This window comes from Eumetopias jubatus, unplaced genomic scaffold, assembly GCF_037043125.1.
Source record: "Eumetopias jubatus isolate StellerSeaLion01/CBP00866 unplaced genomic scaffold, mEumJub1_p1.0 scaffold_2, whole genome shotgun sequence".
Classification (NCBI taxonomy): Eukaryota; Metazoa; Chordata; class Mammalia; order Carnivora; family Otariidae; genus Eumetopias; species Eumetopias jubatus.
Genome location: NW_028274808.1, coordinates 201,141,686 through 201,159,345, shown reverse-complemented (window position 1 = coordinate 201,159,345; position 17,660 = coordinate 201,141,686). Strand labels below are relative to the sequence as shown.

The following is a 17,660-nucleotide window of genomic DNA, read 5'->3' as shown; positions in this document are numbered from 1 at the left end:
TATCTGGTTGGCAGCTGGCGGGGCGGGGTGGGGTTCCACTTTCCTTCAGCTCCAGGTGTGACCGTCCAGGGAGGCAGCCGCGACGGTGCCATCTCCGTGGTAGCCGGTTGGCAGTGGGGAAGGGCCATGGTATGTTGGGCCTCCCTGAAAGCAGAAGCTGTGGGCAGGGCGGTGAAGGCTGCCAAGGTCACCGGTGGGCTCAGGCTCCCTATGGAGGCCAAGGGGAGGGAAGCCAAATATGGTGACGGAAAGAACTAGAAGCCAGAGGGGTGAGGTATAAAAATCTGTATTTATATTACAAAGACAGAATGGTACAGCACAGTCCCTCCCGGTGAACAGGCAGGTGGGTGGCCCAATTCTCTCCAGCAAGGATGTTGTGATGCGCTGACCTGGCCCCCTGGGCAGCCCCAGACTCTGGCAAAGAACCTGCCCTAGATGTGGCCCGGGGTCAGAGTTCTGTGTACATGGCCATGGGGAGGGGGCCCCAGGTTAGCTGGCCCAGAGAGAGGCAGGGGGTGGGAGAGCCGGGGAAGCCTGCCTCACTCAGCAGATGGGGATTGTCTGGGGCAGACGGGGGCAGAAGCCCGCAGGGCTGTGGCTGGGCACACAGCTCCATCAGCCCAGGAGGGCAGGCTTGGGCACTGGGCCTCCAAGACCCAAACTACAGAGGCGGGCCCAGAGCTCCAAGGAGAAGAAGCCTTCTTGCAGTCTCCCCACCCAGCTGGGTCCGCACTGGGGCAGTGGTGGCCTGGTGTATGGGGTCACCTCCCAGTGACGGTGGGGACCCAAACCTGAGCCTGGGGTTCCAGGATCCTGGCCGAGGGCCACAGTGGCCCACACAGGTGTGGGAGGGCATATGGACAGAGGTCACAGACACCCCTGCAGACCTGTTCTGGTCCCATCCGCTTTCTAGAGACTCGACGATGATGCTCAGTTACCCAACGTGGCCTCGAGCCAGGCCCCCACTGGGTCCCTGTGGCCACCAGCAACAGCTAACCTGTGCGAAAGGCAGGGAGCCAGTGGCAGGGGAGAACGGATGTGTGAGTAACTGCTAGCACCAGACCCTGGCCCTGAGGACCACCCCCTCACCTGCCTGCTGGTGGCAGAGAGGGGCCCCCGGCCCACATGGGAACCATGGCCCGAAAAGCCACGGGCTGAGCTGCCAGGAAGGTCAGCTGAGGGCCACAGTTGGGTCACCCAGGGAGGATTCTGCTGGCTGGGGTGGGAGCAGAGCCCCCAGCTACTGGGGGAGCTGGTGCTTTAAGAACGGAGAGCACAGACCACCCCAGGTCTCCTGCAGTGGGATCTTCAACTCAGGCCCTCCTACCCTGCTCAGAGCGGGCTGGTGCTCACAAGAAGCACTGTGCGGCATGCTCAGGCAGACAGGACGAGCTAGTCTGGGCACCGCAGGCCCCCCAGTGAGGCTGGAAGGAGATGCTGACAGAATAGTTTTCCTTGCAACCACCAGCAAGATGTTTGGACAGTCTCCCCCAGTTCACGCACTGCCTCCCAAAAGCCTGCTCTCCACTCATCATCCTGAGCCCCTGCAGGGCAGGTTCTGTGCCAGAGCTGTACCCAGGGACCCCGTTCTGCCCCAGTAGGCCACCGACCCTGGGGTGTCCGTCGGCTTGACCGAAAATAAACACGAACTTTCCCCCACAATCTGGAAATTGGTTACAATGCACCAGAGAGGGAAGGAGACGCAGCTGTGGGCCAGGCCCACAGCGCGCCCTCCAAATATTGCTGTGCAGACAAGGACTCTTCAGAAACAAAAGGCCAGGAGAAGCCTCCTGAGGCCCAGGCCTGGCTACCCGGGGCGGAGGGCTGTCTTCGTCAGCTGCCAATGTCTGAAATCTGGAGCTCTCGCCCCAGGCCGGGGGAGCAGGGAAGGGTCAAGAGGGGTACAGGGGAGAACTATTTCTCTGGTGAGCAGGCCCCTGACCAGGAGGCCAGGCTGCCCGGCAGGCCCCGACCGACCGCTGGGGAGGGCAAGACGGGGGGCGGGGGGGCGCTGGGTCTCACCGGGGCAGCCGGTGACAGAGAGCCGCCCACACGAGCCCCGGCCGGCCCCGCAGGCCCGCTCTCCCAGAAAGCCGTGGCTGGGGGAGGGGCTGCGGCGCAGGGAGGAAGCTGGGAGGGCACCTGCGGGGCCGGCCGGGTGCCCCGGGCCACGAGGGAGATGCTGGTGGTGGTGGAGGGGGCGGGGCCAGACACGGGGCACAAGGCACACTTGGACGACGGTGACAGACAAGGCGAGTCCCTGAGACGCGGGGTCGCTCCCACCCCTCAGCAAACAAGGACACAACAACGGCTAGGAAAATAGAGTACAAAAATCTCGTACAGGAAATTGAGGCAGCACACGCTGATGTCACTTGGCGGGGAGTCCTCAGAGCTTTTTTCTCTTTTAAAAATGTTTCTCTCATTTTGGGGAAAAAGCCTCTCTCCCGGGAGCCCTGTTCTGGGCTGCTGGGCAGTGCAGCAATTTATCTTATTTTTAAAGGTAGATGAGAAAGCCTCCTGAGGACTCCGTGGCTTCGAGCTGCCGCCCCCAGCGCACCTCGGCCCCGGCTGGGAGGCGGAGCCCCTGCCCTGCGCGGTGAGCCGGGGTGGGACGAGGAGCCAAGCGCAGGCCGGGGGCCAGCATGTGCCCAGATGACCCCTGAAGGCCTACCTCCCCAAGTGTGTAGCCTCTGGGTCCAGTGACCACATGTGTCTGCGTGTGTGCACGTGTGCCTAGGCGTGTGCATGTGTACATCTGAGGGACCTAACAGAGCAGAAGCTGCCCAGCTTGGGATGGGGTGGCCTGGCCTGCCCCCAGGAGCCCAGCCCTGGCTCCTGACACCTGTGGGGTGCAAAGGGCCCTCTCCACCCACTTGCCCCAGGGTGCTCACCCGAGTCCCGCCCTTCATGGGTCCCTCTGTCCAGGCCTCAGGAGCCTACGTGGACTGACAGACAGATGGACAGATGGACGGAGAGCCACGCCTTCCTTCCTTCCTCGGTCCACTCCTTTCTCCTGGGATCCAGGGTTGGGGTCTGAGCTCCCCGCAGTGGTCATTAAGCCCCTCACACGGTGCCCGCCGAGATTTGCAGCAATGATATTTAATACTTCTGGAATGATTAGAAATCTGAGAACAGACCGTGGGCGGCTACGCTGGGCTCCGGGATGTGGGAGCTGGGCCCCGTCTCCCTGCAGGGGTCCCTGCCCAGCTGGGAGGGGTGGGCGGCACGGCAGGCCCTGACCGGCAGGCGGGCGGAGGCGGGCAGCCCGGGCGGCAGCTGGAGCTTCCAGAATGGCACAGCAGCAGGCCCGTGGAGAGGCTTTCGAGGACTGGAGGGCTGGCACGCTTGGCCGGGTAGGCAGGCGGGCCACGGAGCAGAGGGCACGGGGCCTACGAGAGGCCGGGGCGGCCGGGCCGCCGGCAGGGGGGCCCGTAGCCCCCGTCGCTGCAGCCACCACTCTGCAGGCTGTAGTGGTCGTCCACGTCACTGCTGCTGCCAACACTGTCCAGCTCACCAGGGCCAAACTCCATGCCCTCTACATCCACTTCTGGGGAGAACGGAGGGGGCAGGATCAGAAGCTGAGGTGCCAACCGGGGCTCCCTTCAAAGTCAGGGCTCATCTCCACCCTTCGTGGAGGCAGCAGAGGCTCCAGGCTCCAGGGGTGGGGGTGTGGGGGGAAGCACGGGGCTCCGGGCCTGCAGCTTCGTGAGGCACACGGGGCCTGGAGCACAGACCAGCTGCCCTCCGTGCCTCACCCACCTCGTCCCGCCACGTCCCGCCTCGTCCCGCCACGTCCCGTCACGTCTGCTACCAGCGCTCGCACACATCTGCGGTCCTCCCTACCTTCCTCAGCCAACCCCACCCTCCCAGCTTCCCGCCCGGCTGCTCCCATGTCCCCACCTTGCTCTGAGTCATCAGTGGAGACAGCGGAGCCCGTGCTGTCCGTGCGTACGCGTTCCAGACTCTGCATGGACAGCTGCTCCAGGCGCCGCTTCAGGAAGCGGTGTTCCCGCTGCAGCTGCTCCTTGATGCTCAGTGCCCGGCGGTCCTGCTCCTCCAGTTTCTGGGGGCAGGGGAGCTATGAGCGGTGGGAGGCAGGGGGACCATCCCCCGTACCAGGACCAGGAACTGGGGCACAGCGGCCTGGGCAGGGCAGGTTCTCATCCCCCACCGCTGGCCCCGCGGGGCCCAAAGGCCTGATGAGCAGCCCCCTCACCCTGCCAGAGGTTACACGAGGTGCCACCTCCCAGGCCTGTGCTCTGCATCTGCTGACCAGCTCCGGAAGACCCATGGCATGTGTGGGCCCCGGGCTGGCGCTGCCTCCTGGAGGCCTGCCTGCCCTCGGTGGTCTTGCCCCCACTGTGCCCCATACTGCTGACATCCCCCCACCCCCTGCCTGTCCCCGAGGGCCGCACTCTGCTCTGGGAAGCTGCCTGCTCCCGGAGGCCCCAGGGCACGGACCATGCCTCTCTGCAAGCTCCAAACACTCTGCCTGGGGGTGCCGCTGGCTGTGCTCAGAGGCTTTGAGGGGTCCTTCAAGGGGACTGAGACCCACCCTCGTTGGCCCAAGTGTCCTAAGACCACCCCCACCCCCGGCAAACCAAACCAGCAGGTCTGTCTCGAGGCCTTGGGGGCCCGCCCCAGACAACGGCTCACTCCATCCACCCCCTCTGCCGGCCCCAGGAGACCAACTCAACCCTCTAACCAGAACCTCCCAACACCCCTGGGCTGCCTGCTTCCCATCCTGCCCTTCCTGACCCCACTTGTCCTTCACAGCCCAGGGCCCCAGGGGCTATCTGTAACCCCCTTCACCTCCCCCAGCCCAGCATGGCTACCACCTACCCCCACCACCTCTCAGTAAACCCCAGCAAGTGCTTGTGACCCCCTCCACCCTAAGCATCCCCTGTGCCCTCACCTACCACCAGAGACCCCCAGAGGTCCCCAGGGTACACCGGCTGGGTGGCCCCCCTCAGGACCCCTGGGCACTCCCCCGGGGTGTACGGGACGGGCTGGGGTCAGCTGAGGCAGCTTGTCAGACCAGTGGACCCCCTGCTCACCTTGATGTGCATCTTGGCCCGCTTGAGGAGGCTCAGCGTGGTGTGGCGGGTACTGTCAGGGCCCAGGGGCACCAGCTGCTTGAGCTGCTCCAGATAGAGCCTGAGTTTGGCTCGTCTGAAAGAGGAGAGGCAGAACCGTCAGGCCAGGGTGGCATAGCCCTGGGGACAGCAGCAGCAGACAGGCCTGAGAGGTCTGGGAGCATGAGAGGCAGCCAGTCAGACTCCGGCACGGCCCTGCCGAGGGTCCCTCTCCAGGACTCTCCCCTTCCAGCCTGGCTGCCTGCTTCCCCCCCCCCCCCCCCGAGCAGCCCAGTCCCCGCCTTCTGGATTCCCCGACGGAGCAGAGAGCCTGTGGCTGGGGCGTGGGTAGCCAGCCAGCCCAGCACGGCCCGCGGGGCATGGCCTCAGAGCCCTAGCCCGCCCTGAGGTGACCGCCCTCCGTGGTGGATCCAGGAGGCCAGGGCACACTGGGGTGGCAAGGTTAGGGCCCTGCTCAGGCTGCTCCCGGAGGTCCAGGGGGCCCCAGGCAAGGCTGGCATTCCACTTTGCCAAGTTCAGGGTGGTCTCTGGTCATGTCACCACAGAAACACGTCTACTGGGCTCAGGGAGGGCCAAGGAGCAGCCCCTCCCACCCCGAGTTTGGTGTCCCTGAGAGGAGACCACTTTTTTGGTGTCCCTGTGTCCGTGCAGATGAATGCAGATTTTCACCAAACTGCCCTCATAAGACCCAGCGGCACTGTTCACACGGGGGCCTCGGGTGAGGGGCTCTGGCCCGGATCCCACCCGTGCAGAAACACTGCCTTTCCTGGCTCATCCCTGCGGGGGGAGGGGGGTGGCCACAGCTCACTCCGAAGCACACTCTGGCCACCGGGATGGCCAGGGGGCCTCTGCCACACGCACCTAACCCTCCTCGCCTCTGCGGGATGCCTGGCCACACTACTCTGCTTAGGCCAAGCTAAGAAACCCCTGGAGGACAGGGGGCAGTTTTTGGTGAGGCCTTGACAGCCTGCTGCCCAGCTGCCCTGCCGGTACTACGGCCAGTGCAGGTCCCTTCCCTCGGCAAGTCCCGGCTTTCACCTCTGTCCCCGACCTGCCAGAGCCCCCGCGCATCTACAGCCCACTCAGCCTCAGAGCCTGGGAGGACAGCGGACCGAGGGGACACCCGAGGCCTGGGAGAAGGGGCAGCCGGTGCGGGGCAGGAGCCCGTTGGCAGAGCAGCGAGAACAGCCCCACCCTGCAGGAGGAAGGCTGGCGGCACTTGGACCCCATGGCCCTACGTCTGTCACCCAGGCCCACACGGCACCCTCCCACTGACAGAGCACCCCCCACCCAGCACCCCAGCCCACAGCACCCCGGGACCTAGCAGTCGTCCAGAAGAACCTCCAGGACACAGGACCGAGGCTGTGCTCTGCCACGAGGCCACGCGGAACCAGGACCTGCATGAGGAGCAGCCCCACACTCTGCCTCGAGGCTGGAGGACCTTTAGAGATGAACTCCCACCTCCATGGGACTACAGGGCTGGGGCAGGCGGCACACCAGCAGGACCACCCTGAGTCCGGGAACCTCCACTCCCCCACCTCCACGGGGCTCTAGGACCCTGCCCGATGCCCCACTGAAAACGGGGCCAGGAACACTGGGGCGGGGGGGGGGCGGCAAACTGCGCTCTGTGCTCAAGGAGGGGCTCGCCAGCCAGAGAGCCACAGTCCCACAGTGGGCCCTGCCGTCCTGCCACCTGCACCCAGGTCACTGGTGGGGTCCCCTTGTCCCTCTGCACTGTAGCAAATGGCAGTTCTTACAATCTACCGCTTACATAAGCAGTACCTGACCTTTGTGTAAAATCAGAAACTGCAAATCAAGAGAAAGAGAAAAATAATAAATGAAAAGTACCCTGAATCCCACCACCATCATTTTAGTGTAGTCTACGTTCTCGCATCATGAATGTTCGGCATATAGAACCACCTACGTGACAAGGGACCCAATATTGTTTAAAAAACTCAAACAGCAGACGCACACGAGAGACTCAACAGGACACAATGAAGAACAGGAGGCATGCGTCTCCAGGTGATGCGGTTAGCAACGTTTATTTCTTTGGCTTTACGGTTTTGTTTTGTTTTTTGTATTTTCAGGCTTTCTATGCTAAAAAAAAAACCACATATTACTTTTACAATCAGAAAGAGAATTTGTACAAGAAAGAAAAAACACAGGTAAAAGACAAATAACAGTGGAAAAGTATCTGCAATACACATAAAAGACAAACGGTTAGTATTCGTGACATTTTGAGCTCATACACATCAAAAATAAAAAGAGGAGTATCTTACTGTGGAAATGGGCAAAGGACACACACAGGCAAGTTGCAGAACACAGACCGCTAAGCTAACACAAAACCCAGCCGGCCGCGCAGCCCGCGAGGAAATGAAAGCCTGGCGGGGTGGGGGAGGCCGTCATATCTGGGCCCGACTGCCAAGACCGGTGGGCTCTGGGGCTGGCCAGTGCGCGGCCGGCCACGCGTCGTAGGGTCGTGGGTGGGGGAGCAAACAGGGACCGCAGCACCCAAGGGCCGTGGCAGCGACTCGCACCACCCCCCCCCCCCGGGGGACAACGTGGCGGCGGTGGTGCGGGCAGCGTTAAGCAGAGGTCATGGCTAAAAGCGCGGGCAGCAGGGCCGCGAGTCTGTGTCGGTCCTGGGACCCGCGGTGGCGAAGGCGCCGACACAGGACAGCACTCGTGGTGTCAGGTGAAAGGTCAAGTTATGAGACAGCGGCTAACAAGGTCCCATTCTTATCCAAGTTAGTATCCGTGTGGAGAAGGAGGATGCAGGTACAGCCTCCCAGCCACCTAGGATGGCTCTCTCTGGGGGAGGGGGGGGCCGGGGGGGCCTTGAACGTCTGCGATGGACGTGGACAGACTGCTTTACAAATCCTAAAGCAGAGGCTCCTCGAGGGACAAAGAGAGTCCGCTGGACGATACCTGTGCAGTGCTTGGCACTGGACATCATGGCCGCCCAAGTCCCCAGGAGCGCTCAGCCAGGCCTGCAGCCTGGGGGGGCCGGGACCCAGCTCTGCCAAGCGCCGGCTGCGGGGGCCCGGGCAAGTTCCCACCCTCGTCGGCTGCGGTGTTCCGCCCCTGCGGGGAGCGGGAAGGGTGCCGAGGCTGCCACAGTGCCGCAGGCCCTCTGCCAGCACCCCGTGGCTGTCCCCAGCATTCCTGGGAGCTTTGAAAATTCACCGCTTCCTGAAGGAACCCTGTGTGCACTCAGGAGGCAGAACCTGCCTCTGGGAATCACTGCGTTAGTGTTAATAGCAGCTCAGCTGCTGGCCACTGGCCGCAGCCCAGCTCTCAACACAGGTCCTTCCTAGCTTCTCACCACGAGCCCCCTGCTCCCCGGAAGAAGACCCAGAGCTCCCGAGCCATGTTCCAGGGTCCCAGCGTCTGCACAGCAACGCTCTGCACCACCCCAGGCCCGGTGGTCAGAGAAGATGCTGTGAACTGTGGCTCCCTCGGGGCGGGGGCGGGGGGTGGTGGTGCAGGCAGTGTGGGGGGGGGGGATGGGGAGCCACCTTCTGCTCACCTGCAGCTTCTAGTTGTCGTGTGGTTTATAAAGACCGTGTGCCACTGCACCAGGCAGCTGGGGGCTCCCTACCTCCACACACAAAGGCTAAAGGCTGGAGCTGGGGCCAGGAGGCCCATCCTGCCCAGGAGCACCTGACCTCCGTGGCCCCCAGGCCTGGGGTCAGCAGCGGAGCCCTGACCTTAGCAGACCCGTGGGAGCTGCTTCCTATGAGGGAGGATGGGGAGGGCTGGGAGGAGGAACAGGGCCAGGCTGGGCGGGCCTCAGGCTGACAGGGCTGGCTCATAGAACAGGCAAGGGGAAACCCCAGAGGCCCAATGTAGGCACACCTCCAGGGAAGGCGGCGTCCAGGGCCTGTGCGCCGTCCCCCCCCCAACCCCCGCCCCAGGGCCGGCTGGGTGACCCAGCCATGCTTCTTTCCTTCCTGTGGCCAGCAGCCAGGCATATCCTGCATCAGCACTGGGCAGTCACAGGCACAGCCGTGATCCCGGTCCCCACCAGGGGCTCCTCATGGCTGCCCACACCTGCCCACTGGCCAGCCAGAAACAGGACCCTGCACTGGGATGGGGGAGTGGACAGAGATCTCAAGTCACCCATCTATCCGGCTGCAGTGTCTCAAAAGGACCCCCCGAGGCCCAGCCTAAGGGCGGGCTTTGGGAGAAGGTGACTGAGGCCAAGGCCAGGGTCAAGGGGCAGGTGTAGGAGTCAAAGGCTAGCTACCTGTCCTCCTGCACAGGCTGCCACGCCCTGGGCACCCGTCTTCCGCAGCATCATCCCGTCTGCACTGAGGGCCTGTTTTCCCAGGGCCTTCTCCAGAACACCCCTCACGTGCCCGTCCAGGCTCCGGGGTCCCGGTGAAGGCTGACCACCTCCTCCAGCCTGGGAGCAACCCCGGGGCCTGCCTGGCTCTTGGCGCCCCTGTACCTGCCCCACCTCCATGGCCTGCCCGGGAGCCCCTCAAACACACGGGACCAGTCCAGGAAGTACGGTTCCTCCAGAGAACACAGCGTCCAGTCCCCGCTCAGCCCCCGCCCAGCTGAGGCCAAATCCCAGGGGAGCGGAAGCTGGTGCTGCCATGGGCGTAGAGCAGGGGCGGGGGGAGAACACGCAGAACTGGCTAAGCTCCAAGCCTTCCCAGAGCAGGCTGGGAGCTCAACTTGCCTACAGAAGCCCCCTCTACACTGACCCAAGAAGGGAGAAAAGAATGGGCCCATTTCACAGACGGGAGCAAAGCTCAGGAGAAAGCTACCATGTGGCACCCCTTCGTCCTGGCACCACAGCTCCTGCCTTCAGGGCCTCTGTACCCACCCCCAGCTCCCACCACCCCACTGAGGTCCACCATGAGGGTCCCTGTCTGCAGGGCCGAGCCTGCCTGGGTCTTGTCCCTATTTTAGAGGAGGCTCAGGGTCATGGAACCCCTGAGGGCAGAGCCAGGCCTGCAGCACCCAAGCTGGGGTCAGCCGGAGAGGGGCCCTGGGGCCTACCTTGGGCCACAGTGCTGCCCTTCCCTGCTTCTCCCCACAAGCCCTCCCACTCCTCAGAGGGCCCAGTGCAGACCCAGCCCTGCAGCCGGTAGGTGGGCACGAAGCGGGCTCCCCTGGATCCTTCCCTGGGCCAGAGCTTCCCCTCAAGCCCACGTGCACCAGAGACAGGCTGCCCTTCCCACTGCCCCCACATGAGACCAGTGGGAACTCCTTGGAAGGCAGACCCCGGGTGCAGGGGACCCCAGACTAAGTGGGCCAAGCCCTCCTGGTTGGAGGCCAGCATCCTAAAGGCTCAAGAGCTGCTCCCAGAGGGGCTCAGATGCCCCAAGTTAGATGGATCTCCTCCTCCAGAGAGCGGGCCCTGAGGGTCACCCAGCATAGGGGGTCCTGCTCCAAGTCCCTCACCCCCACCCTGAACTTCCAAGAGCAGCACCCGGGCCCCTGCCTCCATCTCCCGGCATGGGAGTGCCTGACAGCACAGTCTGATTCTGCCTTTAAGACGGACCCTGCCCAAGCAAGGGCCCAGCCTGGCAGCACGGTCAGCCATGCCCAGACACATCCGGTGGGACCCGGAGGGTGTGGCCATGGCAGCCCCCCAGCAGAAGGGTGGGTGGGATGTGTTAGGTGGCTCATACGGGCGACCGGGAGCGGGGGACAGGGGATCACTTACCTGTGCTTTTCTAGTTCATTGTGTGAAGACCTGTTTAGAGAGACAGAAAAACAGAGCTCACTCTGCTGCCTGGTCACCAAGGCCCAAGAACAACAGCTCTACTCGGGGACCTAGGAACCTGTAGATGGTGGCAGACAGGGTCTGGGCCCCAGGATGGCCCAGGGCGGGGAGGGCCGGGGCAGGTGAGCAGCTGCCGAGCCAAGGCAGGGGTGGGGGGGGACCTCGCACTGAGTGACAAGGACAGGAGACACAGAGCTGCAGCTCTGTCCACGGGTGCCTAGGGCTGCCCGGCTTACTCTGTGAGGCATGTGGGGGCTCTGGCCAGCAGGAGGGTCCAAGACCCCTCCCAGAAGGTACTAGGACTGACGCACCCTGTGCTCCCAAGACTTCCCAGGCGCTAAGCTACCAGTCTTCTCCACTCCCCACCCCTGGAGGCCACGGGAGCTAGCACAAAGGGCCAACGGCAGGGGAGCACAGACATGGGGTGGTCCGCCCTGACCCAGCCAGAGCACCATTCTCACCCTGTTGGGCTCTCCCACCTGCATCCTCACAGCTCATCGGACCAGTGCGGACACCCAGGGACAGAGCAGACCCAGCCCAAGAGGGATCAGAGCATAAGGATGCCTCCAATATGTGGATGCTTCCTGGGCCAGTGGGCCAGAGGGAGACTGAGGCTGGCCCTTTCGCTTCCCTCTGGGGCCATGGTCTTGGACTCTCTGGGCATAGGGACCCCAGCTGCTGTTCAAGCCCTGCCCACCTGGCCCATCCAGACAGGGATACAGAGTCCTGAGCACCCTGGTGGACAGGGCCACAGCACCTGCCCTGTAGGACGATAATACGGCAGGGCGAATCTTCCAGTTCCCCATCATTTTCCCAGTTCAGGTGAGGACCCCATGGACAGCCAGGGCTCCTAGGCCTGCCAGGCTGCCTCGCATGTGAGCAGAGGGCCCCCAAGCCACCTCAGGGGACACCCAGATTGACTGCTGTGTCCCCCACCCCTCCCTCACTCTTTCCTGGAGCTTCTGCTGACCTCTGCCTGCCTGCCCTCACTCCCCTGCTGTAGGAACTGTGGACTAGGTGTCTCCTGTCCCCATCCCACAAGTCAGAGTGCCTGCCCATCCTTCCTGCTTCTGCTGCCTAGCATGATTCACGGCCCCATCAAAGCCAGTTGAGACGCAAGGTCTCCCCTCTGCTCGCCAGGGCAGTCAGCCCCTGGGCCTCCTTGTGCAGCTTTAGGAGAGCCCCGAGGGCCTGCCGATCACATGAGCTGGGCAGGGAGCCTCAGAACCTCTGCCGGGGCTGGCCGGGTCCAGGAAGGGGCATAGCTGTCAGGCTGCTCAAGGCCTGAACCACAGTGCACCTGTGTGGGTCCGGAGGTCTGCTCGCGTGTGAAGGACGTAAGGGTCAGTGAGTGCCCTTCGATGTAGAGAGATGTGCCTGGCCACCCGCTCACAGTTTGGGCTAGACCCCCTCCTGGAGGAAGAGGGTCAGTCCTTGGCTGGCTGGGGATGGAGAGAGGCCCAGAGCCCTTCCTAGGGCTCCTCCCAGGTCCAGACACCGGTGATAGCCTCTGGCAGGTTTGTAACATGGGTCCCAGGAACATCCTGTCTCAGGCCTAGGGAGAAGTGGGGACCCCAGGCTGGGGCTCTGCTAAGTATATTCCTGCCCTCATTTGGTTCACAGCCCACAGCAACCCCTCCGGGTAGGTACTCTTCAGCCATGTTCTTGGAGGACCTGAACCCCAGCAGGCCGGCTCCAGTTCCCTCCTGATGAACCATTGTCCCCCAAAGCCCTTCCTGGAGCTTGTGGGGCTTCCCACACACACATCGCCCTCGGTCCCAGCGGTGCCCATCCCTTCCCCTCACCGTGGCGAGAGGAAGAAGCCTTGCAGGGTAGGACAGCCCTGCCAGGCAAGTCAGGGCTCCGGATCCTCTAGGCCCTGCTCCGGGCTGGCCAGGCCCAACTGGACAAGGACCGCCTCGAGGGGCCACCTCTGTGAGCCCCAGGGGGCCTCATCCCTGGGAGATGCCAGCTCTGCCCAGAGGAGCGGCCCGGAGGTGCACTGCAGCCCAGGAGACTCTCTCGGTCCTCCCCAGGGCCCTGAGGGTCTCTGCTTGGCAGAATGGAAAAGGCCAAGACCCCACCTCAGAACAGAGGTCCCAGGGATGGGAGGGTGGCTCCAGGCAAGTAATTCAATTTCTCTGTGCCCGTTTCCTCAGCCTTCACACGCAGATAAAAATAACACGTCCATCCTGCTTTGGGCGGATAGTAGGAGGTACTGACCCACTCAGCACACCAAAGCCCCCAGAGAGTCTTAGCTAGAATTCTGGTTATCAACTTTGGGTACCCCGTGGGAGTCCAAGGTCATGCCCCAGAGTTCTCCATGGGCGCTGGGGCACTGGGGGCAGTGAGAGCCAACAGCGGGGGCCCGATGCCGGGGTGCCCCCCTCACATATCTTTTCCCAAACTGTCCTCAGCAGGAGACCAGGGGCTGGGACTGGGAGGCACGTCCAGCCAGGGCAGATGGAGACTCAACCAGCTCCTTGCCAGGCCCAGGGCGCCAGGACGTCACAGGAGATGGGTCCTTGTGCCAGCCTTTCTGTTTCCCAAGAACAGGCAGGCCACAGGAATGAGCCGCACCCTCTGCCAAGGGGCCCCGAAGCCCCCTGCAAGCCCAGCTCCCCGCCCGGTGACATGGTCCCGAGCCAAAGCTGGCCGGGCAGTGCCAGGTGTGGGGTGGTCCTCATGGCAGCCGAGAGAGTGGAACCCCGCGGGAGCCCTAGCTCGGGGTCCCCCCCCAGGGATGTGCACCCCAGCTTTCTGCTTCTACAGTCTGGGAACAAGGCCAGAAGAGGGGGGGGGTGGGGGAAGGCTGCTGCACAGCGGCCTGCACCTCTTCCGGCTCCCCTTAAAAAGGGCCTCCTGTCCCAAAGAAGGAGACCCTACACTTGTCGCTGCGTTTCACTTATGTCAGGAGACTGGACAGGAGGGTGGATTCCGTGGGAGGGCTGGGGGCCCAAGGCAGGGCCTCCATGCGCCTTCTTTGTCTAGGCCCCCCGGGGGTGGGGGTACTCAGCCCAACAGTAGGAGAGATGCGGCCCACCCACCCGTGGCAAGCAGAGGTCAGAGCGGGCAGTCCCACGCTGCTGTGCACCGAGCCTCAGTTTCCCCGGACTCACGGGGCACCGGCCAGCGCCCACAGACAACTTTTTTCCTGCCCGGAAAAGTCCAGAACAACTTGGGAGCGGGGAGCGGCTGCGGGAGGAGACCCCGAGCGGCTGGCGCTGTACGCGTGGCACTGTTTACGCGAGAGGCCGAGGAGGCGCGGCCCGCGGGAAGATGGCGACGGCGCGGGCGGGGCCGGCCGGGCGGGGCTGCGGCCGCGGCCCGGGCGCGCCTCCTCCTCCAGGCTGGCCGCCGGGGCGCGCGGCCTGTGGCCGGGCTGAGGCCCGGGGGTCGGGTTGGGGGAGGGAGCTCCGGGGGGCGACCCCGGGCGCCGGGCCGGGCGGGGAGTGGGGGCGGCCGCGCGGGGGGGCGGTACCTGTTGTTCGGGGCCTTGCGCACCAGGCCGGCCGCCTTTGTCTTCTTCCTGGCGAAGTCGCCGTCGAAGGGCAGCACCGAGGCGTAGCCGTGCTCGGCCTCTGCGGACAGACGGCGCGGTCAGCGGGCCCCCGCCCCGGCCCCGGCCCCGCCGCCGCCCGCCCGCCCGCGGCCCGGCGCACAAAGGGGCGCGGGCGCTACCTCGGTCCCTGCGCTCCAGGTACTCGGCCGCCTCCAGCAGGATCAGCAGGGAATTCAGCTCCATCCTCCTGCCCGCCCGCGCCGGCCCGCGCTCTCCGGGACGGCGGCGGCCGCTGCCCGGCCCTCTCCGGCCGGCTCCGCTCGCCGCCCGCCCCGCGCGCCCGGCGGCCCCACTCCCCAGACTCCGGCGGACTCCCTGCGCGCTCGGCCGCCACCCTCCGCCTCGGGCCCTCAAATTGACACATAAGGGCGAGCGGCGGCCGACGCAGCCAATGGGGACCGGCGCTCCGGCTCCGGGGGCGGGCACTGGGCCGGGCCGGGGCCAATGGGAGCTGGCCGAACGCCTCGGGCCGGGCCGAGAATGTTGACAGATGCGAAGCTCGGTTCCGATAGGCCCGCCGCGGTAGTAACAATTTAGAAGCCCAAGCTTAGCAACAGCACGTGGTGGCCCGGCCCCCGCGCTCGCTGACTGGCGGCTGGCGTGCATGTTAAGTAGGCGCCACGCGCCGATTGGCCCAGAGCGGTCTATGTAAAATAGGGACCGCGGACCAATGGCCGGCTGCGAGGCGCGCGGCCAATGAGGGCGCCTCGGCCAGACGCGTTGCCGAGAGGAAGCGGAGCGCGGTGGGACCGCGCGCCGCCGACCCGCGCGCCGGGGCCCGCTAGGGTGCGGGGAGCGTCGGCTGCGCCTGGCCGGTCCGCGGGGTGTGCACGTCGTGTGCAAGAACCTGTTGCCCTGGGACAGCCGCCGCAGCTCTGGCTCCGCGGGAGCACGGCACCTCGTGGTCCCCTCGGGGGTGCCGTGTGGGCTGCAAAATGACACCCCTTCCCGCCGGATACAGAGTGACCCCAGCGAAGGCCGGAGCTTGGAGGAGGGGCGTAGAGAGTCAGCGCCCAAGAGCCAGATCCTCTTGAGCCACATCTCAATGGGGAGAGACCCAGAGAGGGGGGTCCTCAGAGCTGCCCAGTGGACCCCAGGCCTGGAGAAAGGGGCCCCCAAGAGTGGAGGGTTGCGTGCTCGTGTCTGGTCTAAAGAGTAGGGACATTCCAAGGCATTCCGGGCGCTGGTCCCCTCTGGACAAGAAAGCGCTCTCTAGGGAGGAGAGTTGCCCTCTGTGGGAGAGGAGCGAGCCCCTCCCTCATCAAGCTCCTGGCTGTTGAGTGGCCCCTAGTGGCTCCCGACCCTCAGCTGGCTCTGCAGGACGAGGGTCTGGCAGCCTGGACGCAGCCCCACACTGGCCTCGGGTCCCTTTGGGTCCCTTCAGTCTTCCTTCTCACTGGTTGTTGAGACCGGTGGCCTGGGAGACCCTGGGGAGGGGACCAGCAGGTTGGAGAGTGTGGGTTAAGGTGGATGGACCCGCCCGACCCTGCCCAGCGGTCCAAATGGGGCATGCTGCTGCCAACAAAACAAAAACTAAAAATCTCAGCACCTTTTGTCCTAGGATCTACTGCATGGTTCATACACATTCCCTTGTGTATTTCTGAGTCCCCAGTTTACAGATAAGGAAACCAGGAATCCTGGGGTTGAGGGACTGGCCAGGGTCTCCTTGCAATCCCAGGGGCATGTAGATTAGTGCTCCCCTAAATGTGCCCCAGGGCTGGTGACCCAGGAGCATGGAGACCAAGACACCTTCTGGCCTAACACTACTTGCCTGGGAACCACAGCTGTGTGACCTGAGAAATGGGGTTAGGGATGTGTTGTCTACCCCCCAACCCTCCCAGCAGAGCTCCGCAGGACCCAATGGGGTACTCGGATACTGCCATTAGACAGCCTTGCATGGACATTAAGATGATCCCTTGATGGTAACCCCAGCGCCACAATCCACCCAGGACCAGGGCACTGAGCCCCTAAGAGCTGCACAGAGTAAAGGAGGGTGCCCCGTTTTGGGGAGGGGCAGATGCATGCAGAGTTCAGGGGTGTAGGAGGCAGAACCCCAGGCTCACCACCTGGTGGTCAGCATTTTGCAGAGTCCCTTCATCCCTGCTTGTGTGAAGGACAGGTTGCTGGCCCAATCCTAAAGCCGGCACCTTGTCCAGGGTGAGTGCACCTGCTGCACGTCCACCCCACTAACTGCTGTGGGGCAGGAGGGGTGCTGTGTGTCACAGCCCGCAGAGCAAGTACCCAGGTGTGACCCTGGGAACCACGTGTGTACCGCACCCCAGCCTGAGAGCAGAAGGAGTGGTCCCACCTTGCCTCCATCTGCCCCTAGGCTGTTTCGGCAGCCCCTCTCCCAGTAGCACCCGGGACCAAGCACTTGCAGGGGCGCCACACGGCCTGTGAGTGCCGGTGGCAAGCAGTGTGTGGGAGTGAGGGCAGAAGTGTGGGCCGCAAACCAGCTGCAGAGCAGGAGGGCCAGGGCATGGCATGGGCTGAGGCATCAGGACCCCAGGCCTAGGGGGCAACCAGGGAGGAGCCTTGTGGACCAGACAGAGCCTCCAGGGAAGACACTAAGCTGCAAGGTGGGGGCCTGCCAGGAGTGGGGGGGCGAACAGGGGTGGGGCGGTGCTGGTCTCACTTGGGGCCAGCCAAGGCTCCACACCCGTGAGCGTCAGTGGGCCCTCCCCAGGTATGTTTCGGTGGGGGAGGGGGGGTATAGGAGCAGCCGGCTGGCCCAGGGTCCAAAGCTGCAGGTTCTGTGCCACCGCAGGCCCAGTTCTGTAGGGCAGGTCTCCAACAAGGCTGTATCACCTCTTCCAGGGAGGCTTCCCTGAGCCCAGGCTAGGCCGGCTGCCTCCTCACCTACTTCTCTCCCATGTTTGCCCAGCCCTTCCTGCCCCTTCTCCAGTGCAGGGCCCTGTCCCAGCGGGAACCAGCCCGAGTCCAGGCCCCTAAGGAAGGACGCAGACCTCTCAGGCCCCCTCTCTCTATCTCCATTTCGAGCCCAAGAGGGGACATAGACCTCTCCTGCCCCCCACTCCGGATGCGCCTCCCAAGCACCCAGGCCCCAGGGGCCCTCCACCGTGCATCCCTCCTGCACCAGCCCACATTTCCCCCACTGTCCCATCCCCCAGATTGTTTTCCCTGCTTGTCCTTTAGGGGAGCCCAGCCCACCCCAGAGCTCCCAGACAGAGGCTCTAGGAGAAGGAGTGGGGCCTGAATCCAAAAGGGACTTCCCGATTTGACTGGAAGGCCCTCTCTG

The 17,660-nt window shown here is 64.2% G+C and overlaps 1 protein-coding gene across 1 annotated transcript; it reads right to left on the bottom strand.

The window, feature by feature from the left end:
* Positions 1 to 270: 270 nt before the first annotated feature.
* On the bottom strand, positions 271 to 14,731 carry MXD4 (MAX dimerization protein 4). The gene is made up of 6 exons (XM_028087535.2): positions 14,521 to 14,731; positions 14,321 to 14,420; positions 10,780 to 10,809; positions 5,058 to 5,172; positions 3,901 to 4,063; positions 271 to 3,547 (listed from the first exon to the last, which is right to left on the bottom strand). The coding sequence occupies exons 1-6, from the start codon at positions 14,582 to 14,584 to the stop codon at positions 3,390 to 3,392; spliced, it is 630 nt and encodes a 209-aa protein (XP_027943336.1). The 5' UTR covers positions 14,585 to 14,731; the 3' UTR covers positions 271 to 3,389.
* Between the last annotated feature and the right edge of the window lie 2,929 nt (positions 14,732 to 17,660).